The sequence below is a fragment of the Myxine glutinosa genome, chromosome 2 (genome assembly GCF_964187855.1).
Source record: "Myxine glutinosa chromosome 2, kmMyxGlut1.1, whole genome shotgun sequence".
NCBI classification, from domain to species: Eukaryota; Metazoa; Chordata; class Myxini; order Myxiniformes; family Myxinidae; genus Myxine; species Myxine glutinosa.
The window spans coordinates 121540527-121567354 of NC_136262.1; the positions used below are offsets into that span (position 1 = coordinate 121540527).

Consider the following 26828-nt stretch of genomic DNA (forward strand, 5'->3'; position numbering starts at 1 on the left):
CCATCTCCAGAGACCTTGATGTTCCTGTGTCCAATGTACGCAATGTTATCAGGAAGTTTAAGGCCCATGGCACTGTAGCCAACCTCCCTGGACGTGGCCGCAAGAGAAAACTTGATCAAATATTTCAGCGAAGGATTGTTCGAATGGTGGAGAAAGCACCTCCATCAACTGCCAAAAAGATTGAAGCTGATCTTCAGACACAAGGTACTACAGTTTCAACTCGCACCATCTGTCGCCAACAAAATTAAAGGGGGTTCTATGGTAGGGGACCTAGGAGGATCTCATTGCTGAGAGAAAAACACAAGAAAGCCCGACTAGAGTCTTCCAAAACACACCTGAACAAGCCAAAATCCTTCTGGGAGAATGTCCTGTGGACAGATGAGACCAAATTCGAGCTTATTGGTAAAGCACATCATCTCTATGTTTACAGAAAACAAAATGAAGCCTTCAAAGTAAAGAACACGTTCCCCACTGTCAAACATGGAGGAGGTTCAGTGATGTTTTGGGGTTGCTGTGCTGCCTCTGGCACTGGGTGCCTTGAATGTGTGCATGGCATCATGACATCAAGATTATTAAGGCATTTTGGAGTGCAATGTTCAACCCAGTGTCAGAAAGCTGGGTCTCCATCGAAGGTCATGGGTCTTGCAGCAGGACAATGACCCCAAATACACTTCAAAAAGCACCCAGGAATCGTTCAAGTCAAAACACTGGACTGTTTTGAAGTGGCCAGCAATGAGTTCAGATCTAAATCCCATTGGACACCTGTGGGGAGATCTGAAAACAACAGTTGGGAGAAGGCACCCTTCAAATCTGGGAGAACTGGAGCAGTTTGCACAGGAAGAGTGGGACAAACTGCCAGTAGAGAGGTGTCGGAAGCTCATTCATGGCTATAGGAAGCGCTTGACTGCAGTTATTTTGTCCAAAGGTCATGCCACCAAATATTAAGTCTAGGGTGTCAATAGTTTTGTCAATGCAATTTCTTTTTATTTCTTGATTTTAAAGGATATATTGAACACATCTAATATCTAATGATGATAAAACTTTGCTTATTATCATTATTCAGCTGTTTAAAGTGCAAAATGGTTGCCATGGAAACTGCATTGAAAATGTACAAAAAGTTATCACTTATTTAAATACGACTCTAAATATAATTAAATCGCAAATGTGTGACAGTTGAAGACAACTTCCACAAGTTAGGTAAAGTTGAAGACAACTTCCACAATTTAAATCTTTATAAACATTTAAATCTGCCATTTATTGGAAGCCTGGTGTTGGCTTAGTGGTTGGGGTGCTGGCTTGGGATCCTAGGATCCTGGGTTCGAATCCCGGTCAATCGCTGAATTAACGCCAGGGGGGTTGACTCAGCCTGTCATCCTTCCGAGGTCGTCAAATTGAGTACTAGCTTGCTGGGATGAATGATCCCGGAATGTACCCCGATTTAGAATAGGTACACCATATCCCTGCGCATCGCAAGAGGTGACCAAGGGTTGGCGTCAGGAAGGGCATCCGGCCATAAAAACATTGCCTCAAACAGGGAGCCATGATTGTCATGGGGCCCGCAAGGCTCACCCCTACTCTAGCGGGGAAAAATGGCCTTAAAACGATCGTTCATTTAGTCCTCCAAATAGGTGTTTTATATATTTAATTGATTTTAGAAGGTTTTTTGAGGTTTTTTGTCATGGCAACCAAATATCTCCCCGATTAGACATTTTCAAAACTGTCAACATGAATTTTCATAAACCTGAGGGTGTGTACTTCCCAAAAATACTTGTTGGCAGCTTCTAACATGCGGTATTCCCTAAACGAAATTTTCAGATTTTGCCAACATTCCAAATTATTGTTATGGTTCTACGCTGCCCTCCTTTACCCCCTACCAAGGGGGGATTAGGCCCCTTGGTCTTGCTGGGCTTGGCGGAACTGAGACTTGAAACGCCCCTTCCGGGCGAGCGCAAAGTAGGGTTTCGGGACAGTCCTCGCTCGTACCTAAATACCTGCGCCGCCACAGAAACGAGGAAGCAAGCCTCGCACGAGCCACGTGTGATTTGAGTACGCCGAGCGGATTGCGTACACGTGGTCCACGCAGCTACCTAGATATGGAACCCGATTTGAGCGGTTCTATTCGTACCACGCTTAGCCAATGAGGAAACCACAGGAACAATCGAATGGAAAAGGAAGAACACAGGTTTAATTATTCCCACACATATATATATATACAGTGATCGGGACGCAGAGACACAGAGCAGCACTTAAACAGTCTTAGTCTTATCTCCCAGATGCGGGCCCGTCACACCCACACAGGGAATTGCAGATGGGTTGATGTTCCGCCCAGACGCGTCGATGTGGTCGTCCAGGAACGGCCCCGTCCGGCTCTCTACGGTCCTCGTGCGTCCCGCGAAAATGGCGAGCAGCGGCGGTGAAAGGAACCTCGTAGCGCGTCTCCCGAACAAGGGCAGCCGATGAGGGATAAGGGAAAGTGCGCGTCTCGCCGCGCGGCTGACGGTTACACAGCCGTTATCACTCGCACGACTTAATGCACTGTATGCGGATCGGCCTCCAACTCAACTGAGCGTCACTTTATAATAGCGCGTATTCCGGTTCATGCGCGTCTTTCTTCACCCACGTATCTCTCACAGTCCTTGGACGCTCTCAACTCCTGCTCGTCAACGATTCCTTCGGGTTGGTCAGTGCGCGCGAGTTGTCCCTGGGCAGCAGTCCTCTCGGGGGCAAGTCCTTTTGCTGCAAGTCCTCTCCCATAACTGGTTACTCATCAAGCTCATCACCCATCTTATAACGTGTTCACTTGTCAAGCGCCTCTCCCATCACTGGTGGGGGCTTTCGCGCGATGGGTTATATCTGCCACGCCCTTAGCCTGATCGAATGTTCCAACCACGCCCTATGACGCAGTGCTGCAGCCACACGCTGTAAGCCCTGATTGGCGGCTCGCGCTTACCGTCAGCCTCTCCCCGCCTTCCTTCGGCCTTGATCGACTTGCCAGGCCCGATCTCGTGTTAATTCACGCCGAAAAGCCAAAGGCAGCCCACAGAGGCGTAAGGCAATGGAGGTATGAGAAGGACCTAACTTTCATTATTCTACTCAACGCAAAACTAACACCGGAAAAGGACTATTCTCACACATACTATGAAATAACTATACTACAAATGAGGCTACATGCTGCTTGTGTGACTAACTATGAGGGGGCAATTTTAACTTTTATTATACCAACTGTTACCAAAACTCAAAACCGCAACAGTATTTTCTCTGCTCAGTTTTTGTGCTCTGGTTCTTCATCTTCAAAATTGCTTGTTTTTCTTTCTTCGACAGTTTTCTGGTCTTCATGTTGGTTTATGCCTCCAAAGGCAGACTGCCAAGGTAAAAGCAAAGGCTAAAACCAAGACTAGATATTCACAGCCCTTTTATTTGGGAATCATCAATACAACAAGAAACACCTGTCCAGTCATTCATTCCAATACTTATGCTTATCTAAAATGGGCCAACTGAACATAAAAAGTGCTATTGTTCTACGATGGTAAAACATATATACATATAAATCCCAATAAATAAAAGTTGACCTTCCGTATTCTTGCCTCATATTCCTCCTTTGATCTCCAATCCAAATTTATTGCGTATTTAGCAATAATAACAAATTTGACTTCACTGTTCCAATACTTATGGAGGACACTGTATACACTGGCATATTTTACTCCATGAACATTTCCTTCACAGTTTATTCCATCACTCCCAATAGCTATTGCACTCGTATGCAAACGTACACATGGCAGTAGCACATGTTTGTGCCCGCACATGTGTTTGTGCCCATGCGTGGTATCAACAAAATTAAATAATGAAATTTGCTGGTCATCCATTCGGATGCTCATGTCCTAGTCTGGGAGCTCGTGACGGAAGATTTCACCTCATTTTCCCGAGAAGGTTAGAACCCATCAATTACTTAGGCCACAAGTCATTCACAAAAGGTTTGTCAGCTGGTGTCCATCATCTTTTTCTTGTGCCGGTAACATGGTTGAGGCTTATTCTTTGTGTCAAAGCGATGCTCTCTTCTTTGTCCTCTTGTTTCTTTCATTCCATTTCATTCTCTTTTTTACGAAACATTATTTAATTCATGAGAAGGGAACAGGCCTGTTATGTATAACAACTTAAGAAATTATCTAAACGTACTTTGTGTTTTCTGTTGTTTAGGCATTACTAGCCCCGTTGGACTTAGTCCGAAACGGGGGCTTATGGATTGGGTCTTGTCCGTCCGTTCGTCCATGCGTTCCTTAACCATAGCTAGGAGATGTTGGACTGATTTTGTTAATACTTTGCACAAAGACAAGACAGTATGGTATACATATACACATCATTTTGTTTTGCGATGCAATCAAAGATGGCCGAGTGACCGCCATTTAAGTTGTAAAAAATGAGAGTATACACATGCAGAAGGGAGGTTACATTGTGGGTGGTCTGACCTAACCCCCCCCCCCCTCCCCCACCCCCCCTTGACATTAAGCCAGGTTTTCCTTTTTTGTAACGTACTATCAGAATACTTTGTTTTGACAAAGTTTGGTCCATGTATTATATGGCCTAGATGCAACCCTCTGGATGGGTCTTTTCAAGGGGGTCTTGGCTGCAGACCCACCAGCAAGGGGGGGGGGGGGGGCAGCTGACCAACTTTTTGTGAATGACTTAGATGGCCTAAGTAGCTTTCAGGAGTCAAACCTTTTAGGAGAAATGAGGTGAAATCTGCCATCCTGAGCTCTGGATCTATCCCTGATGACGGAACCACTGGAATACCAAGGGTAAATTTACAAACTATTTATCAACTTCTCAGTGATTGATGTTTGCAATGTGCTCCAGAAGGCAGGACTTTACATTTAGGATGTTTGGACTGTGTATGAAGACCATTTGAATTTTGTGTACAACGTTCCTGTGCTGAGCTTCCCACAGCTTTTCAGATGCCAACATCCTTTGTAGTAATAGGAACCTCCACACTAGGTGGTAGTAATGTACAGGTACTGAGCTGCCAATTACAGTAGAACAATGAACTGTGGTGTACTGCAAGACCGTTTTTGGTGTACAGGTAGCCCATACGTGTTACAATAACCTCATAGTGTGCTGGGAAAGCATGAATAACGGTTACCTGCATATTCAGCAAGCAAGAAAATTCCCTCCTGCACCGAAGGTGATGCACATGATGTTTTCTCCCACCATCGCCTTGTCCTCATCCATCGTTGCTGTGCCTCACAATCAGACTGTAGATTCAAGGGTACTGTGGGAGAAATGGTGCCCGAGCGCTGCTTCGGAAGTAACTTGAATTGCTCCGGGTGCCATGATTGGTTTCCTTCAGGACAACACGATAACCTGCAGCCCTTGCTGTGAAAAGTGGATTTGGGAGGGTCTCCCAATACCTTCCTTATTTTGATGGACTCTCACGATTACTTCGATGCAAATGTGGCGAAGAAAAAAGAAAAAAAACAACCACCCCCTGGTCTCCACACCAACAGCAAAAACATGGTGGCTGCCCTGGGTATTTGACAAGAGGACTTTTCCCCACTTTTGATTGGATGCCAAATCATCCATCAACTCCAATCTCCATGATGATACAATCCACTGCGTCTTAGGCAATGGAACATTGTAACGTGTCACACGGTAAAGATTTTGGAAAGAAGGCTATTGCAATATCTGTGACCGGCCAGAAGAATTAGGATAAAGAGGTTGAGAGAGGTTGGCTGAAGGTGGATGTCCTAGAGATGGACATGGCCATAAGTGGTGGAAAAAATGGACTAGTCCCATGACGTATTTGTGTGCGCGAGTATTATCTTTGTGTCAATAAAATATATTAACTGATTAACGTGGTTACTCTTCCCTGATCAATGTCTCTCTATGCAAATAACCCTCTTTTCCCCAGCACACATGCACATGTTGCAGTTAAAGGACATTCCATTGATGATGGTGTGGCTCGTGTGCCTTTCATTTGCCATTGTATTGGCCATTGGGAAGAGAGTGTTGCGTTGCTTTGAAGGGTCAAGTCTGAAAATGATTTTAAAACTCGAGTAAAACTTGACTTTGTATGACTGAATCTACACAAAGAAACTCCACACTGACTCTGGCCTATAAAGGCCATGCCACCAAGACCCTAGTGCCATACGCAGAGAGGACAAAGATCATATTTTTACTGTCTGGCATCAAACAAAATTGAAAATCAGTTCAAACAGGAAACTTCGTTTTCAAGGACGTCAAAGAGGACACAAACAATACACGCAGATAATTAATGCAGCGTGGTAGATAAGGTGGTGTAAACGACAGTGCATCAATGGTGATAAACTTGTGAATCACTTTTTTCGACAACCTTGAAAATCTTTATATGAATTGAGTTGGATTATACACTTGGACACTGCAGAACATAAATCGACTTTTTGGCACTTTCAAAACCCTTTCATTTAGCAGGACTTGGACAAATTTTACAGCAATGGACATCGCCTCCACCAATCAAAATTGCTGCTCACAGACTCCGCCCACATCAAAATCGATCAGGTGTGTAATTTATAAGGTGGTATTAGGTGTGTAATTTATTATGTGCTATCATGTGTGTAATATATTAATTTATAATGTGGTATCACGTGTGTAATATATCGACTTCCGTTTCCGGTCCCTGGAGCAAGGAAGCGTGTTCGACCTCTGGACGGCAGCAAAAGTTAAAGTATTTTTTCCATTCGTGTATTCGTCAATTTCTACTCGTTTTTTATTGTGCATGTGTTGCAGTGTGTTTTCCAGTTGCTGTTGATTCGCAATTCCTGCAAACTTTTGTATAATTTAACCCTTTTCTGTCCCACCGCGTGCGTGGCCTAGTTTATCTCGGCCCATCAGTGTTCATAGGTGTTCTGCGAATTTAAGTTCTTTCCTTCGCTGTATTGCTTATTTCTTTGATTTTCTCTTCTCCCCCTAACTTCCCCGAACATCGACCACTTGTCTAACATTTTAAATCTCTTCAAAGTCTCTTCACGTCTCTTCTCGTCTCGGGAAGTCACGTGACGTCACGTCTCTTCAAAGCTGTGCATGCGCGCACGCTTTCGAAGTTAATAAGTAACTTTTCACAATTGTGTTTTTGTCGTAATACCGGCTTTACCACAGGTCGAAACTTTATCTTTCTTTCGGTGTGTAGGAACTATTGGTGTGTCTCTAATAGTATTCTTGGTGTTGGTTTTTCATACCTGTGTACAGAATACCTGTGTGTGTACCTGTGTACAGAATACCTGTGTACAGAATCGTCGGTACAGTTCATGTCGCATATTCTGACGCCAAGCATAGGACTAGTAGTAGGACGCTACCGTGTCTGCCCTTGGCTTGAGGCTTTGTTTCTGTCTCAGCGGTTTCTTCGATTGCGCTCGCAATTCCTTTCGTTCTCTATTTTTCACGTTTCACGTTCGGTCTCTGTCTCTGTTTTCATCCCAACTCAAAAAAAAAAATATATATATATATATATATATATATTCCCTTCTCTGTTCTTATCCGTTTAGTTCTTATTTGTTCGTTCGTTCTTTGACCACGTTGTTCGTGATCACGTGTTCACGTCATTAAAAAATGTTTCATCTGTCCCCTGAACAATGGTATTCTGTCATATACTATAACACCTTTTTCTTCTTGTTCTATAAAAGGATGCTTTCGACTTGCTCACCAAATCTATTCATTCCAAAAAAAAATTCCATCTCTTACAGCTACAGTGCCTCTTTCATTCATTCCCTAAACTCTCCAGAACTCCACCCATCCTTCAGCGTCCTCAAACCTATTTTTGACTCGAAGGTCGCAAGAAACTCATTTTGCAAGAAATGTTCGTTTCCCATTAATCGTACATTTTTCAAAATCCAATCTCACCCCTCCCCTCCAAATCTTCCCCATCACCCATCCCTTTCAAATCTTCCCCCTTGCCCCTCCCCTCCAAATCTTCCCCATCACCCATCCCTTTCAAATCTTCAACCTCGCCCCTCCCCTCCAAATCTTCCCCATCACCCATCCCTTTCAGATCTCCCCCCTTGCCCCTTCCCTCCTAAACTCCCCCCACACCCCTCCCCTCTGAGACCCTCCCTCACTCCTCCCCTCCTAGACTCCCCTCTCACCCCTCCTCCTCAAAGCGTCCTCCCCGCTTCTTCCCCCTTCCAACTCTCACCTTCATCTCCCTCAACCTTCTGCCTCACTCTGCCCCCTCCTCAAACAACACCTCACTGCGCCTCACCCAATCACCATCAAACCTTTTGTCCGCCCCATTCTTCCCTTTCTCCAAGCTGCTCTGAAATCTCTGACACACCTTCAACAGCTCTCCCTACCTCTTCCTCCTCTTCCACATCATACCCTACCGCTCCCTCCCCCTGTTCTGTATCCGATGCTCCCCCTTCCTCTTCTTTAACAGTATGGACCTCAAACATCTGGGGCCTTCGCTCAAACTTGACTGATCTCTCCATACAGGTTGCTTCTGACAAACCAGACGTGATCTGCTTAACAGAAACTTTCCTCCTTCATGATGTCTCTGATTCCTTGGTATCTCTCCCAGGTTACTCCCTCCTCCGGTATGATAGACCTGAGCCTCGTCCTGGAGGGGGGGTTGCTCTCTTTATAAAAAACTCTCTTCCTCACTCGCCCTGCACTGCCCTCTCTCCACCTCACCCCCAGGAATACCTTTGGCTACGGCTTCCCCTTCGCTCCCACCTTCTGTTCATATGTGTGTTGTACCGTCCACCAAACAGTGATGACTCCATCTACATCTCGCTGTCTGATAACATGGACCAACTTCTATCTACCCATCCCAACTCTCTCTTCCTCATATGTGGTGATTTCAATTGTCACCATGCCAGTTGGCTGGGTGTGGGTACCTATCTCACCAGCCATGGCTCTTCAGCAAAGGACTTCTGTGACTCACTGGGACTGACACAATCTGTCAATTTCCCGACCCGGATCTCATTCAACGGAGCATCTTCTCTTCTGGACTTGGTTATGACTAACTTCCCTGAAAATGTCTGCTGCTCTTCTTCTGCTCCAATCGGCTCATCTGATCATGTGCTTGTTAAAGTGGACATCTCTCTGACCATTCTCAGAGAGCCTCCTCAGCGTCGACGAGTCTGGCATTTCACTCAGGCCAACTGGCATGGTCTTCAAGCAGCCATCAATCATCTGGACTGGTCTCCCATCTCTACCACCTCTGACATCAACTCATCCTGGGAATTCTTCCAAAGTAAATTGCTCTCTCTCATGCACAGATTTATCCCACCTCGTCTTCAGTTGTCATACCCTTCCTCCCGTCCATGGTACACGGAATCTTGTGGTGAGGCTGTTGCCCAGAAACAACTTGCCTTCGTCTCCTGGAAAGCAAACCAACGGAAGGAAATCTCATTTCCTTTCACAAAGCCCGAAACAAGTGTGTGTCCACCCTCAGGAGAGCCAGGAAACAATATCTCTCCATTCTCAAGACCGAACTCTCTTATCTGTCTCCCTCTTCCAAATCCTGGTGGCGTATGGTCAAATCTGTTTCTGGTGTTTGTTCCCCCTCCATCCCCTCCCTTACCTCAAACGGCTGCACAGCTGACTCCGCACGTGAAAAAGCTGAGTGCCTCAACTCTGTGTTTGCCTCTAAATCTTGTGTCCCAAACCCGTCTTTCTCTGTACCCACCATACCCAGTCATACCCAGCTGCTCCTGGACTCCGTGTCCTTTCCTCCTGACAAGGTGGAAAAGTTTCTGTCAACCCTCGACTCTGATTCTGCAACTGGACCTGACGGCATCAGCCCACGGGTCCTAAAATCCTGTTCTTCCGCTCTTTCACTCCCTCTCTCTGTTCTCTTCACCCTCTCTTTTGCTCAAGGTCAACTGCCATCTGCTTGGAAATCAGCCAACATCACCGCTTTGCACAAAAAAGGTGCAAAAACAGATCCTAGCAACTACAGACGAATCAGCCTTCTCCCAATTATCAGCAAAGTCATGGAATCCATCATTGCTTCGGATATGAAATCTTTCCTCTTCTCCAATGGCTTGATCTCTGATCATCAATTTGCTTTCAGACCAGGTCACTCTACTCTGGACATGCTGCTTCTGCTGTCTCAACAATGGATGGAGGTCCTCAATGCCAAACAGGAAATTATAGCTGTCTCCCTCGACATATCACGTGCCTTCGATACGGTCTGGCACCCCGCTCTGCTTGCCAAACTCTCCTCCTTTGGTATCCATGGAAATCTCCACGCATGGTTGACGGACTTCCTCTCTAGTCGTAATCAACGTGTGGCCCTGAATGGGTTTCTCTCATCTCTTCTTCCTGTTCAGGCTGGAGTTCCCCAAGGCAGTGTTCTGGGCCCTGTGCTTTTTCTGGTCTTCATCAATGATCTCTCTGACTCTCTTGAAAATCCTCTCTATCTCTTTGCTCATGACTCCACTCTCTGCCGCTCCATTCCTCATCCCTCAGATCGGCAGTCTGCAGCCTGCTCACTCTCTGCGGACCTGGACAAAATCACAGACTGGGCAAACAAGTGGAACATGTCTTTCAATCCTGACAAATCTCACACTCTTACGATGTCTCTCCGAAAAGACCGACTGGACAACCCTCCCATCTACTTTCTGAATAATCCTCTCCAAGAAGTTTTGTCACTCAAGCTTTTGGGTCTCACTATCTGCCATGATCTTTCCTGGGAAAACCACATTTCCAAGCTGGCCTCCAAAGCCAGTCGCCGACTGGGCATCCTCCGTCGTGCGAAGTCCTTCCTTGGCACACCTGAGCTCCTCACCACATACAAAGCTTTCATCCGCAGCTTAATGGAGTACTGCTCTCCCCTCTGGGCTGGTGCTCCTGCCTCACACCTAGCTCGTCTTCACGCTGTTGAAACCAAAGCGTTCAGAATCATTGGAATCTCCCGCGATGACGCTATCTCCGAGGGCCTTTCACTTACTCACCGCAGGCAGGTTGGTGGTCTTTCCGTCTTCTACCGACTCCTCTCCGGCCTTGCTACCCCAGCTCTCTCTGTGCTCTGTCCTCCAAATATTCCTGCAGATCGCACAAGATCTGCCAGCAACCTTCTTATGGTTAAACTGCCAAAATCAAGATTCTCTGCTCACCTTCACTCCTTCATTCCTCTTTTCTCCCGCCTCTGGAACAAACTCCCTCACTCTCTTCAATCCCACTCCTCCTCCAGGTCTTTAAAACGGCTGTTCACCACCATGTCTTATCTTCCCCAATCCAAAACGTTGATATTTTCTACCCCCGCTAATTGCACCCCAAATCCAATTTTTTGAGCTGACTTTTGACTTATTTCCTGGAAGTCCTTGGTGTCCTTGCATTTTATACCTATCCTGCCTCCCCCAGGCCCTCTTCCTCCCACACATCTCCCGATGTCCCTGCTCTCAAATGTTGTGTTTGTGTGCTTCCTCCCCTTCTCTCCCCATCTTGTCGACCGCTCCCCTTTTTATAGACTTTGTTTTCTTGTTTGTTTGATTTGTTTGTTTGATAAATTCTTCCCTCCTCTCCCTCCCACACATCTCCCTGCTCTTAAATGTTGTGTTCCCTCAAGTGTTTGTGTGCTTCCCCTTCTCTTGTCTTCCGCTCCCTCTTTTTATATATTTTGTTTGTCTGGTTGATTTGTTTGTGAAGTAAATGTCAGCTCTTTCACGAGCCTCGATTCAGTATACAAATGTTCGCTCTTTCATGAGCCTCGACTCTGTATACAAAAAAAACAAAAAAAAAACAGACTCGCACCCACAATTAACCGAATTGCGGAATTATTTTCAAACTAAACATAGAGCCGCGTGGCAGCATTTTATTTACAAGCACAAATCTAACTTATTTACATTTCTATGAGCCAGGTCCTGTCCTTTTTGGAAAGAGGTTGGAGGGGAAAAAAACACAGCAATGCACCAAAAACACATTTCATCAAAAGTTCACATTTCACACTTGCTGCTGTTGTCCGGCATCTTCTGTCTTCCTGCATCTTCTGTGTGCAACAAGTGAATCCTCTTGGATTGCGCTGAGGTTCGGGCATGGAATTTCGAGCCTCGATCATGGTTCGAGCCTCGATCTTGTATACAAAAATAATAATAATAATAATAATAAGAACCTTGGGCCGAATCTCGCGCTTCACCAGTGCGCGTGCGCGAATTTACGTCACGTCGGCAGCGAGAAGGGGTTCCCCAACACGAACCAATCAGGAACTGCCACGTCACACTTATATGATCTCAGAATTCCTGTGACAGGAATTCGCGTTACACTGGCTGGAAGTCATTCGCTAGAGGCGCTTCCTCAGCGCTAATAAAACTTACGCTTCTTCATTCCTAGCACACCCATAATAAAAATGTACAAAAACACGTGTTCGTTTTATTGGATTTGCCAGCAGGGCCAACCCTATGTGGTCCAACTGCGTGACACTGATGCCACTCAAAACCAGTGGTCCGAAGATGCAAGGTAAGTGTGCAGCAAAGGGTAAGGCCACAAAACCTGTGGTCCATAACGTGTCATGTGATGATGTGCAGCAAAGTGTCTGTGGCAGCAAGTACTGCACACGGGCAGCAAAGTTATAACCAATGAGACGGCAGCAAAGTGCTGCGCAGTTCATCTGCACAGGTGTAGCAAAGTGCAGCCGGGGTGCTGCGCAGGTGTAGCAAGGTGTAGCTGCACAGTTCGATGTGGCTGCACAGTTCGATGTTGCTGCACAACTCTTCCTCCAAAGTGGGTCCCGGGGTGGGGGGAGAGACAAAGCATGGTCAGCAAAGCAGAAAGGGCGCAAAGGTACACATCAACACAAGGTAATGAAACGCGAGGGGCGCGGAGGAGCGAGCAGAGCAGACTCGTCCCTAACCGTCCGTACCCCCCAACATCGGCTTACACTACCCTTGCCCTTCCTTATATTTACAAATTTGTCACTACGTTCTGTCTCCCATATCCCCCTCTAATTCCAAATTCGTCTTCCAATCCCTCCCAGGAAGGAAGAGATGGAACCAACACAATGTCACTCTACGTCGTGATGCGTCTTACTCACTCAAACAGTTTCAAAGCCCTGGTGTGGAGTTCCGTTTCCCTTGGTGAATGGATGTGGATGGCGCGAAGGGAATTCTCTTCCTAACTACTCTAATGACATTAACTCACTTACACTACCCGGGGTCGTACCCTGCTCATTGGCCTCTTTACACTATGTGGTTCTAAAAACCAATTCCCATTGACCACTCTGCGGTGCCCATTAATTTGGGTCTCACTCCCCAATTTTTCATACTGTGCCTTTGCACATTTTCGGGGCTGGGTCGTGTGGCTCCACTAGCAGGTCTACCTACCTGCGCACCTCCTCCACTGAAGTCGCCATCCGAGCTTACCTGCTCCTGCGACTACCTAAACCAGGGAAGACCCCTCCTGACACTCTACCCCTCTGATGCCCTCTCTGGCATTGGGCTACCCGGGTCCTTCTCTTGGATCCTCGGGCCCCATTGAACAACTACTCACAACCCTAACTGGCTCCCAGAGCCTACCTGCGGCCTCACCTGGCCGACAAACTACCAGTAGCGGAGTGCTCCAATAACCATACGCAACAACAAAGCCCACACGCCCAGCCATTCATAGACTCATGCACCCAACCAAGCACTTCTTGCTACTTCCCGCATCACAGGTGTCAATATCCGAACAATTTTCCTAAGCCCTCTACCTGGCTTTACACTACCCACCCCGGCTATTCATGAATGGGTCCATCTCCCCCCATTCACTCCTTCGCACCATGCATTCCACACCTTTTACTTCACACCAAGCATTCTCACACACCCATTTATTCCTGGCACACCTCTTGTGCTCCCACACCTTTTTCCATATACTCCAACACAATTCCATTTGTCCTCAATACACCACTCCTGGTTATTCTCAACCAATTCCTCATTTGCTCAATACCATCCTCACACACACACTGATTCTCAACCAATTCCTCATTTGCTCAATACCATCCTCACACACACAGCATCATCTAGCTGACTACTTCCCCTACAACTCGTGCTTCCCCGTCTTCCCTTACACTAAGCACACCCTTCGTCGTTAACATCCATCTAATCTCTCTACGTCCCCTCTACCTGTACAAATGTCACGACTTAAATATTATCCCTACAGTCTGCTGATTCCCTATCAATTAACCTAGCCCGCCCTCGTCTAGCTTTCACTGCCATCCCCCCAATCTAATGCTCATGAGCCCTAAGATGAGGAATGGTAAAGCTACCATTCCCCCACGCAGGGTACCATTCACCAACACGATGGCTATCCGTCCACTACACTCGAGCCTCTCCGTGCGGAAATACATTTTCACAGCTCGGCTTCGAAAAGCCGAGCGATTCATGCGGTTGGTCAGTCTACTGTTGGTTGGGTCCGTCCGGCATTTTCGATTCAGAGGAGGAGGCTTTGTTGGGCCAAGGTTCAAGGCGCCATCTCTGCGCAGAGCCTTGCGGTCCCATGCACGATGGCCCCAACCGCCCACGGTCGGAGCACCGCAGCCGCCAGGGGGCGCGGCTCCGATCTCTCCTACCCCCCCTTGAACCGTGCCGATCGCCTTTCCCGCCAAGGCGCGGCACCGACCATACAGGGCGGGGCCCGGCGTGAACCGTGCACGCCGCACGGCGCTCCTTGTGAGACCGCCGCGGCAACAATCCCCGCCGATCCCCGCAGCACACAAAGCACACCACTCACCGAGGGCTCACGTCGGCTATACGTCGTGCTAAACGCTACCCCGGTCTGTGTCGATGCTCGAGCCACGTTCTCACCACACGCGACCCATTCCACATTCGTACAGCGCGGCGCTCCAGCGCCTCCCATACTCTCCGTACATTTTGTTACTGCACTCCTGTGCACACTCTTCTCTTGCACACTCAGGTGCACACCACCCAGGCACACTCATACCCCTCACACACTCCGTTACAGAATCGGCCATTGCACACCCTCGCGTACACTCTCCCGTTACGTACTCCGCAACGTCCACGGGTGTGCACTCTTCTGGTACACACCCAATCGCACACTCTCGCTTCCACTCTTTTGTTACACACTCAGTATCAACCATGGGTGTGCACTCTCCTGGTACACACACAATCATGCGCTCTGGTGTGCACTCCTGCACACTCTCTACAACACGCTCTGGTGTGCACTCTCTCTCACTCTCCTCGGCCATCGCACACTCTGTAACACTCTCTCCTGTTACACACTCTTCCCACATACGCGCGCGCTCCGGTGCACACTTCTCTCGCACACGCGCGCCATTCGCTCGCGTGCACCGCACAAAGGACCTTCCACGAGCAACCGGGCTCCGTCTATACCCCAAGCGCGCCAAAAACCTTTTCCCGCCATACACAGCCCTACTCACCTTGGGGATTCTCTTCCCCGGCAGCACCTGCAAACCTTTATTGGGGTTAGCAAGCCCGACATCACGGTGCAAATGCAGACTTCGTGCAAATTCCATTACTTTCTCCCGCGCTTCATTCCCCGATTCTATCTCTGCCGTCTCTTCGGCCCCAATTGTCTCTGCAATTTCTATGATTTCTTTTTCCAGCTCGACGACCGCCGGCGCGCTTAAAATTTCGTCTTCCAATTCGACCTTCCCCGGCGCTCCCGACATTTCTTTATCCAATTTGACGATCGCCGGTTTTCCTACACCCCGTGTCGCGATCTCTATAGCCCCCGTCAATTTGGCTGCGCTCTGCCCAAGCTCGCTCTCCACGCGTTCCTCGCATCGCTTCACCCCGTTGCGTACCACCGCGACCTTCCCGCTCGACCAGCGCCCAAAGTCCTCCCCCATTTTTTTAATGTTCTGGGTGAATTTGTCCTTCTTTCAATTGGCCACCCATGTTGTTTTCCAACCCAGTTAACCCGTCCTTCATTTCTCTCATTTCTCGGGTCGATTTGTCCCCCAATTCTTTCCTTTCCCGGGTGGAGTTGTCGCCTTGCTTCGTCCCTCTGCATTTCTATAGATGCTCGTAGTTGCTCTACGAGTAAATACAGGTCCCAACCCGCTGGCACCGAGGGCTCGGCTCTCGCCGCCATGTGCGAGGCGCCGCCATTTTCTACCCCTACTGCCGGCCCCTCATCAATGTCCTCCTCTTCTTCCAATTCTTCCCGTAGGTCCTGGGTCCTTAATTCTATCTCCTCATTTACCTCATCTTCTACCCCCACGGTCGCTTCGGTCGCTTTGGCTAGCCATGGCACGAATTTAATTTTGGATTTAAAAAAACTAAATTTCGTCCACTCGCAATTTCAAGTGCGTTAAGCGCACTCCAGGTCCAATCCCACACTCCTGACACCAATTGTTGCTGTTCGCTATGCCGGCCTTCTTCCCCTTATCAAGGGGGGATTAATCCCCTTGTCTTGACTGGGCCTGGCGGAACCGAGACTTATTACGTCCCTCCCGGACACACGCGGCGTAGGGTTTCGGGACTACTTTTCGCTCGTACCTAAGTACCTGCGCTGCCCTGGGAGCAAGGAAACAAGCCTCGCACGAACCACGTGTGATGTTGGTACGCCGAGCGGATTGCGTACACGTGGTCCGCGCAGTCTTAATTAGTGGAACCCGATTGGAGCGATCTTATTCGTGCCACGCTTAGTCAAATGGAGAAACGATCGAATCAAGAAGAAAGGAAGAACAGATGGGTTTAATTATTCCCACACGTATATACAGTTCAAGGACGAAGAGACACAGAGCAATCCTTAAACAGTCTTAACTTATCCCTGGGACAACAGGCCCGTCTCACACTCACACGGGGTATTGCAGATGCACAGGTGTTCCCCACGCGTCGATGTCGTCGTCCAGAGACGGCTTCCGTCTGGCTCTCCACGGCCCCAGCACGTCCTGAAGATGGTGGCAGGCGAAGGCAGGGACTCGTGGCGCGTCTCTCGTACACAAGGATGATCGGTGGCAGTAGGGCCTATTTTCCTGGCTCCTACTCAATGCAGAATTAACAAAGGAGAGGAACTAAGCTCACAAATACTAAGACATAACTATACTATTGCGAGGCTACATGTTGCTTGTGTGACTAACTATGGGGGACAGACTTTAACCTTTATTAGGCTCACTTTACAGACTCAAAACCGCAACAATATTAATTTATAATGTGGTATCAGGTGTGTAATATATTAATTTATAATGTGCTATCATGTGTGTAATATATTAATTTATAATGTGCTATCATGTGTGTAATATATTAATTTATAATGTGCTATCATGTGTGTAATATGTTAATTTATAATGTGCTATCATGTGTGTAATATATTAATTTATAATGTGCTATCATGTGTGCAATATATTAATTTATAATGTGGTATCAGGTGTGTAATACATTAATTTATACTGTGCTATCATGTGTGTAATATATTAATTTATAATGTGCTATCATGTGTGTATATATTAATTTATAATGTGCTATCATGTGTGTAGTATATTAATTTATAATGTGGTATCAGGTGTGTAATATATTAATTTATAATGTGCTATCATGTGTGTAATATATTAATTTATAATGTGCTATCATGTGTGTATATATTAATTTATAATGTGCTATCATGTGTGTAATATATTAATTTATAATGTGCTATCATGTGTGTAAAATATTAATTTATAATGTGCTATCATGTGTGTAATATATTAATTTATAATGTGCTATCATGTGTGTATATATTAATTTATAATGTGCTATCATGTGTGTAATATATTAATTTATAATGTGCTATCATGTGTGTATATATTAATTTATAATGTGCTATCATGTGTGTAATATATTAATTTATAATGTGCTATCATGTGTGTATATATTAATTTATAATGTGCTATCATGTGTGTATATATTAATTTATAATGTGCTATCATGTGTGTAGTATATTAATTTATAATGTGGTATCAGGTGTGTAATATATTAATTTATAATGTGCTATCATGTGTGTAATATATTAATTTATAATGTGCTATCATGTGTGTATATATTAATTTATAATGTGCTATCATGTGTGTAATATATTAATTTATAATGTGCTATCATGTGTGTAAAATATTAATTTATAATGTGCTATCATGTGTGTAATATATTAATTTATAATGTGCTATCATGTGTGTATATATTAATTTATAATGTGCTATCATGTGTGTAATATATTAATTTATAATGTGCTATCATGTGTGTAATATATTAATTTATAATGTGCTATCATGTGTGTAATATATTAATTTATAATGTGCTATCATGTGTGTAATATATTAATTTATAATGTGCTATCATGTGTGTATATATTAATTTATAATGTGCTATCATGTGTGTAATATATTAATTTATAATGTGGTATCAGGTGTGTAATATATTAATTTATAATGTGCTATCATGTGTGTAATATATTAATTTATAATGTGCTATCATGTGTGTAATATATTAATTTATAATGTGGTATCAGGTGTGTAATATATTAATTTATAATGTGCTATCATGTGTGTAATATATTAATTTATAATGTGCTATCATGTGTGTAATATATTAATTTATAATGTGGTATCAGGTGTGTAATATATTAATTTATAATGTGCTATCATGTGTGTATTCTATTAATTTATAATGTGGTATCAGGTGTGTAATATATTAATTTATAATGTGCTATCATGTGTGTAATATATTAATTTATAATGTGCTATCATGTGTGTATTCTATTAATTTATAATGTGGTATCAGGTGTGTAATATATTAATTTATAATGTGCTGTCATGTGTGTAATATATTAATTTATAATGTGCTATCATGTGTGTAATATATTAATTTATAATGTGCTATCATGTGTGTAATATATTAATTTATAATGTGCTATCATGTGTGTAATATATTAATTTATAATGTGCTATCATGTGTGTAATATATTAATTTCTAATGTGCTATCATGTGTGCAATATATTAATTTATAATGTGCTATTGTAGCGGTTACCGCTGGATGCACCCAATCGCCTTGCACCGGCCAGAACACGGCCAGACGCGCCTCTCCCGGGCATGCCCGGACTCACTGTTCCCGGACACGCCCGAACCTCCCGGGCACGCCCGGTCTCGTCTTTCCCGGGCATGCCCGCTATCGCCTTTCCAGGGCTCGCCCAGAGCGTCCGGGCATGCCCGCTCTCGCCTTTTCAGTGCTCGTCCAGAGCGCCCGGGCACGCCCAGCCTCGACTTGCCAGGCCGCAGCCAAACACGCCCGGGCAGGTCCAGACTCGCCTTTCCAAGGCTCGCCCTTGACACCCGGGCATGCCCGGTATAGCTTTTGCCGGGCAAACTTCCCGACATAAATGTGTATATATATTGCTGCCCGATAAACGGGCTTTTGTCAGAATACCTGAGCTGTTTTGTTTCAATAAAGCAACTCGGACGAATTCCGTCTTTGGTCGCGTCAATTCTTTCGAATCGCGTTGGAGCGCAGCTCCTTCACTGGTGACCTACCGACATGGACACGGCAGTGACTCTTAAACTGCCTACCTTCTGGGAGGCTCACGCGGCTGTTTGGTTTGCCCAGGCGGACTCCCAGTTCGCCCTGCGAGGCATCACCGCGGACGACACCCGCTTCCACCACGTCGTGGCAGCGCTCGGTTCCACCACCGCGGCCCGCGCCCTGAGCCTCCTCGAGCACCCGCCGGCTGCCGACAAGTATGACGCGCTGAAGACGCTTCTCCTCGACGCTTTCGCCCTCTCACCGGCGGCACGCGCACGGCGCCTGCTCGACCTGCCCGAGCTCGGCGACACGCGCCCGTCCGAGCGCATGGACGATATGCTCTCGTTGCTCGGTGAGCACTCTCCGGATTTTCTGTTCCGCGAGTTGTTCCTTCGCCAGCTGCCTCACCCGGTACGCCTCGCCCTAGCTGGCACGTCGATCACCGATCCCCGCGCCCTCGCCAGGGAAGCCGATAAGATCTCCTCGGCGGGCCAACACATCGGCGCGGCTACCTGGAGCCTGCCGCCGTCCGAGGCGACGCCCGAGCGCCCTGCGCTGTTGGAGGCCGAACTGCCGGTGAAACTGGCGACCGCCACGCTGCACCGACCGCTTCCGACACGACGGTCGGGGCCTCCACCTGACCAGGCGTGGTGTTATTACCACGCCAGGTTCGGACACAAGGCTCGGACGTGCCGACCCCCGTGCACTTTCGGCAAGTCGGGAAACGGCCGGGCCGGCGTTCATTCCCAGCCATGAGCTCCGGCCACTCGGGCAACTTGCTTTTTATTCGGGACAAAGCGTCCGGGCGGCGTTTCCTTTGTGACACCGGCGCCCAACTGAGCGTCATACCCGCCTCCGAGCAGGACAGGCGGGACGCCGTTTGCGGCCCCTCTTTGGTCGCTGCTAATGGCTCGGCCATACGCACCTTCGGCCTGCGCAACATCACCCTCTGCTTCGGCAGCCCGCGCTTTCAGTGGACCTTTGTGACCGCCTGCGTCCCCATGGCTTTGCTGGGCGCCGACTTCCTCTGCGCGCACGGGCTGCTGGTCGACGTCAAACGTCGTCGCCTTGTCAACGCCGAGACCTTCAGCTCCCTGGCGTGCACGAATGAGCAGCTCCGCGCCGACCGAACTGGCGTGCGCCCTCCCGACGGCGAACGAGTTCGCTCGCCTGCTCGCGGAATTCCCGGCCCTCACACGGCCGACGTTTTCGGCCGTCGCAGTGCGGCATGGGATCGAGCACCACATACCCACTACGGGCCCGCCGGTCTACGCCAGGGCCCGCCGCCTCGACCCGGCCAAGCTCGCCGTGGCAAAGGCCGAGTTCGACGCATTGGAGCACCTCGGCATCGTGCGGTGCTCCAATAGCGCGTGGGCCTCACCACTGCACATCGTGCCAAAGCCGGGGGGCAGATGGCGCCCGTGTGGCGACTACTGCCGCCTCAACGACGCTACCACCCCTGACAGGTACCCGATCCCGCACATCCAGGACTTTTCCGCCCGTTTGGCGGGACGGGTCATATTTTCCAAAATTGACCTGATACGGGGATACCACCAGGTACCTGTCCGGGCGGCCGACGTCCCGAAGACGGCCGTCATCACGCCGTTCGGCCTGTTCGAATTTTTGAGGATGCCGTTTGGCCTCAAGAACGCGGCCCAGGCGTTCCAGCGCTTAATGGACGGCGTGCTGCGTGACCTGCCATTTCTTTTCGTCTATCTGGACGACATCCTTGTCGCCAGCACGTCCCGCGCCGAGCACCTCCTCCACCTCCGAACACTGTTCGGTCGCCTCAGCGAGCACGGCTTAATTGTCAACCCGGCCAAATGCCACTTCGGCACGACGACCGTTGACTTTTTGGGCCACCGCATCACCAAGACCAGGGCTGTGCCGCTGCCGACCAAGGTCGAGGCCATCACCACGTTCCCACGTCCCCGTTCCATCAAGGCCCTACAAGAGTTCCTCGGCATGGTGAATTTTTATCACCGATTTGTGCCCCGCGCTGCTCAGCTCATGCGGCCCCTTTACGAGGCCCTCCGGGGCAAGCCGGCCAAGCATGACATCGTTTGGTCCGCGGCCATGGACGCGGCCTTCGCGAGCGCAAAACGGGCCCTTGCCGACGCAACGCTGCTGGCTCACCCGGTGCTCAACGCGCCCATCGCCCTCACTACGGACGCCTCCAACTACGCGGTGGGCGCCGTCCATGAACAATGGGTGGACGGGGTTTGGCAGCCACTCGCTTTTTTCAGCCGGCAGCTCCGGCCGAACGAGTTAAAATACAGCACGTTCGACCGCGAGCTGCTCGGTCTATTCCTGGCCGTTCGCCATTTCCGACACCTCCTGGAGGGCCGCCCGTTCGACCGCGAGCTGCTCGGTCTATTCCTGGCCGTTCGCCATTTCCGACACCTCCTGGAGGGCCGCCCGTTCACGGCTTTCGTCGACCACAAGCCGTTAGTCTACGCAATGGCCAAAGTCACGGAGCCGTGGTTGGCCCGCCAGCAGCGCCACCTCTCCGCCGTGTCGGAATTCACCACGGACATCCGGCACGTCGCCGGCAAAGACAACGCTGTGGCCGACTGTCTTTCTCGGGCCAGCGCGAACACGGTCCACCTCGGCGTGGATTTCGCGCTCATGGCGGCCGACCAGACCACCGACACCTCGGTGCAGGCCCTCCGGGCGGCGGACACGGGCCTCCGCCTGGCCGACATCCCCTTCGCGGGCACCGTCCTGGTCTGCGACGTCTCCCAGGGCCAGCCTCGCCCCATCGTGCCCGTTTCCTGGCAGCGCCGCATCTTCGCCTCCATCCACGGCCTTTCTCACCCGGGCCGGAAAGCTTCTCAGAAGCTGGTGTCGGCGCGTTTCGTCTGGCACGGCCTTCGACGGAACGTCCGCGACTGGGCCAACGCCTGCACGGCCTGCCAGCGGGCCAAGGTCCACCGCCACACCCAGGCCCCGCTGGCACCTTTCACCGTGCCTGCACGGCGTTTCGACCACGTCCATGTGGACCTGGTGGGTCCCCTGCCCCCATCGCGGGGGTTCACCCACCTGCTCACCATGGTGGACAGGACCACCAGGTGGCCGGAGGCCGTGCCCCTCACCTCCACCACCACCGCCGACGTGGCGCAGGCGTTCATCGCCACCTGGGTCGCGCGCTTCCGCGCACCGGCGGACATCTCGTCCGACCGCGGCCCACAGTTCACGTCCGAACTTTGGGGCGCGGTCGCCCGCTCGTTGGGAGTCACGCTGCACCGCACCACGGCCTACCACCCCCAAGCCAACGGGTTGTGCGAGCGGTTTAACCGCTCCATGAAGGCCGCACTCATGGCCGGCCTTCAGGACGACGGTTGGACCGACCGGCTGCCGTGGGTCCTTTTGGGCCTCCGCACGGCCCCCAAGGAGGACCTCCGGGCGTCCGCCGCCGAGCTCGTCTACGGCCAGCCGCTCCGCGTCCCGGGCGAGTTCGTGCCCGACGCTACCAGTCCCTGGTCCGCCGCACACCAGCGCTCGGACCTCCAGGAGGCCGCCCGCCGATTTGCCCCCGTGCCAACGTCTCGCCACGGTGGCCCCCAGTCCTACGTCCCCCCGGCGCTTCGCACAGCGGAGTACGTCTTTGTGCGTCATGACGCGCACCGGGGGCCACTCCGGCCGCCGTACGACGGGCCCTTCCGGGTCCTGCGACGGGGCGACAAGTCCTTTGTCGTCGACGTTGGCGGCCGGTCGGACCGGATCTCTGTGGACCGCGTCAAACCGGCGCACATGGACGTCGACCGACCACCACGGTTGGCCCTTCCTCCGCGGCGAGGCCGCCCCCCATCCACAGTTCCCCCCGCTCGACCACCCACCACCACGTCGGACCCCTCCCCACGACCCTCCAGGGGTCGCTTCGGCCGGGTCATCCGGACCCCCCTTAAATTGACCCTGCCGGTGCAGGTCGATTCTGGAGGGGCGTGTGTAGCGGTTACCGCTGGATGCACACAATCGCCTTGCACCGGCCAGAACACGGCCAGACGCGCCTCTCCCGGGCATGCCCGGACTCACTGTTCCCGGGCACGCCCGAACCTCCCGGGCACGCCCGGTCTCGTCTTTCCCGGGCATGCCCGCTCTCGCCTTTCCAGGGCTCGCCCAGAGCGTCCGGGCATGCCCGCTATCGCCTTTCCAGGGCTCGCCCAGAGCGTCCGGGCATGCCCGCTATCGCCTTTCCAGGGCTCGCCCAGAGCGTCCGGGCATGCCCGCTATCGCCTTTCCAGGGCTCGCCCAGAGCGTCCAGGCATGCCCGCTCTCGCCTTTCCAGTGCTCGTCCAGAGCGCCCGGGCACGCCCAGCCTCGACTTGCCAGGCCGCAGCCAAACACGCCCGGGCAGGTCCAGACTCGCCTTTCCAAGGCTCGCCCTTGACACCTGGGCATGCCCGGTATAGCTTTTGCCGGGCAAACTTCCCGACATAAATGTGTATATATATTGCTGCCCGATAAACGGGCTTTTGTCAGAATACCTGAGCTGTGAAGGAACTGCGCTCCAACGCGAGTCGAAAGAATTGACGCGACCAAAGACGGAATTCGTCCGAGTTGCTTTATTGAAACAAAACAGCTCAGGTATTCTGAAAAGCCCGTTTATCGGGCAGCAATATATATACACATTTATGTCGGGAAGTTTGCCCGGCAAAAGCTATACCGGGCATGCCCGGGTATCAAGGGCGAGCCTTGGAAAGGCGAGTCTGGACCTGCCCGGGCGTGTTTGGCTGCGGCCTGGCAAGTCGAGGCTGGGCGTGCCCGGACGCTCTGGGCGAGCCCTGGAAAGGCGACAGCGGGCATGCCCGGACGCTCTGGGCGAGCCCTGGAAAGGCGATAGCGGGCATGCCCGGACGCTCTGGGCGAGCCCTGGAAAGGCGATAGCGGGCATGCCCGGGAAAGACGAGACCGGGCGTGCCCGGGAGGTTCGGGCGTGCCCGGGAACAGTGAGTCCTGGCATGCCCGGGAGAGGCGCGTCTGGCCGTGTTCTGGCCGGTGCAAGGCGATTGTGTGCATCCAGCGGTAACCGCTACAGCTGTTTTGTTTCAATAAAGCAACTCGGACGAATTCCGTCTTTGGTCGCGTCAATTCTTTCGACTCGCGTTGGAGCGCAGCTCCTTCACTATCATGTGTGTAATATATTAATTTATAATGTGCTATCATGTGTGTAATATATTAATTTATAATGTGCTATCATGTGTGTAATATATTAATTTATAATGTGCTATCATGTGTGTAATATATTAATTTATAATGTGCTGTCAGGTGTGTAATATATTAATTTATAATGTGCTATCATGTGTGTAATATATTAATTTATAATGTGCTATCATGTGTGTAATATATTAATTTATAATGTGCTGTCAGGTGTGTAATATATTAATTTATAATGTGCTATCATGTGTGTAATATATTAATTTATAATGTGCTATCATGTGTGTAATATATTAATTTATAATGTGCTATCATGTGTGTAATATATTAATTTATAATGTGCTATCATGTGTGTAATATATTAATTTATAATGTGCTGTCAGGTGTGTAATATATTAATTTATAATGTGCTATCATGTGTGTAATATATTAATTTATAATGTGCTGTCAGGTGTGTAATATATTAATTTATAATGTGCTATCAGGTGTGTAATATATTAATTTATAATGTGCTATCATGTGTGTAATATATTAATTTATAATGTGCTATCAGGTGTGTAAGAGGAATAGGGGGATGTAAGATGTGGGCTTTTCGAGGCCAATCCGTGGCCTGCCTTTTTTTATAATAAAAAAAGGTAAAAAATCAAACATTTAAACAGCCTTGGACGTGTACCTTGACCCCATGGCCAAGGCACACCGTCGATCAAGACTGTTCCATTAGCATACACATGCATTTCAACCCCAAGGGTGAAGCACATGGTCATTGGTCATTCAAAACACATGCATCCTGGCCCCAAAGTGCCAGAACATTGGACCCCTCCTCCATTGGAGTGAGTCCACCGTCCACCAGTGGATTCTCCACCCACCGTGGGTTTTAACACGGGTAAGATGTGGGGGCTCCCGGCCCCATCCATGACTATTTCCCGTCTCCCCCGTGAGTTACGAATTTTTAAAATGGCCCCGAATCCAGTGCTCTAATCTTCTTGCAGATGAAGCAGCACTGCGAAGAAAGGAAAGATGGAATGATTGAGGGTAATGTCGAAGTTAATCATTTGAATCGGTTATTTCGGGTCGAAACCACAAAACCACCTCAATGTGTCTTATTCTTTCACGCATGACGAGCTCTGAGCCTCTGAGGTAAAATGATGTGCTCATTGTATAAATGATTAATGAACGACATTAAAGATGAATTGAAATTGAAAGCACTGATCTCTCGACATTAGTGTATTGAAAGTCGTGCGTATTAGCATTTGAGGCGGTGTATGCACACGGTGTGTTGTTTTAGTTTTCAGTCAGTTATTCCTTCAGACCTTATGTTGTCGTTCATGTCTTTGCTGTTTCGTTGTTAAATAATCGTAAATAATTATCCATTGGACGATTTTCATTCTGAAGAAATGTAACCCTGGAAATACGTCGCGTTGCATTCTTCAAGAGAATTTCGCTGATGGTTGCAATGAGGAATATATGTAATCATTTGAATGTTCCAAGACAGAAATTCCAAAATAATACCGTCGACTTTGGGAAAACATTTCCCAGAAAACAGCGCAAGCTTGAAGTCATTTCCGTGCGCGTGTTTGCTTCTTCCTGTCCGCCATTGCCGGCCTTGTCATGAGTTTAGGCGTTCGGGACTCGTCCTTGTGCTCGTCCAGTGGAATGCCCTCGAAGGAGGAGGTACTCGATGCGGACGAGGTGTCTCAGCGTCTTGAGGAGAGTTTAGGAGAGATGCGCAACAGGCGCAAATTGATTCTTAAGAACGTGAATCCTGACGTGAAGGAAGAGGTGGGTGTTTGATGAGGTTTATGAACATCTGGAAGTGGAACGTTCGCAATGAAAACGTATTGATAAATGGCGATTAGATGCAGCACCTCATTTAAATGTCCTTTCGGTGAACAATATCTTGTTTCATTCTATATCATCGCGAGTCTTTTGTGTCCGTTTTGAATCGCAGATTCTCTGAGGGAATGTTCGTTCTGTTCATTTCCATCCGAGTCGTGAAACACTTGCTTACATGTAGCATGATGTTTACACACAGCATGATGTTTACATGTGTCATGATGGTTACACGTATGATGATGTTTACACGGAGCATGATGTTTACACGGATCATGATGTTTGCATGTGTCATGATGATTGATGTTTACACGTGTCATGATGTTTGCACGCAGCATGATGTTTACACGTGTCATGATGTTTACATGTGTCGTGATGTTTACAAGTGTCATGATTATACGCAGCATGATGTTTACATGTGTCATGAT

The 26828-nt window shown here is 48.9% G+C and overlaps 2 protein-coding genes across 4 annotated transcripts in view; both read left to right on the forward strand.

The window, feature by feature from the left end:
• Positions 1 to 26828, forward strand: part of LOC137414258 (uncharacterized) — a 201566-nt gene that overhangs the window by 157252 nt on the left and 17486 nt on the right. The window lies entirely within an intron of this gene.
• The window catches only part of LOC137412387 (uncharacterized), a 73565-nt gene continuing 72137 nt past the window's right edge, over positions 25401 to 26828 (forward strand). The window contains exon 1 of one of the 3 annotated variants that reach the window (XM_078771589.1): positions 25401 to 25602. In XM_078771589.1, coding sequence (XP_078627715.1) covers positions 25560 to 25602 — 43 coding nt within the window. In that variant the 5' untranslated portion in view covers positions 25401 to 25559. Of the gene's footprint in view, positions 25603 to 25953; positions 26395 to 26828 lie in introns of those variants that run through there. The other 2 variants (XM_078771590.1, XM_078771591.1) reach the window with 2 other exon arrangements.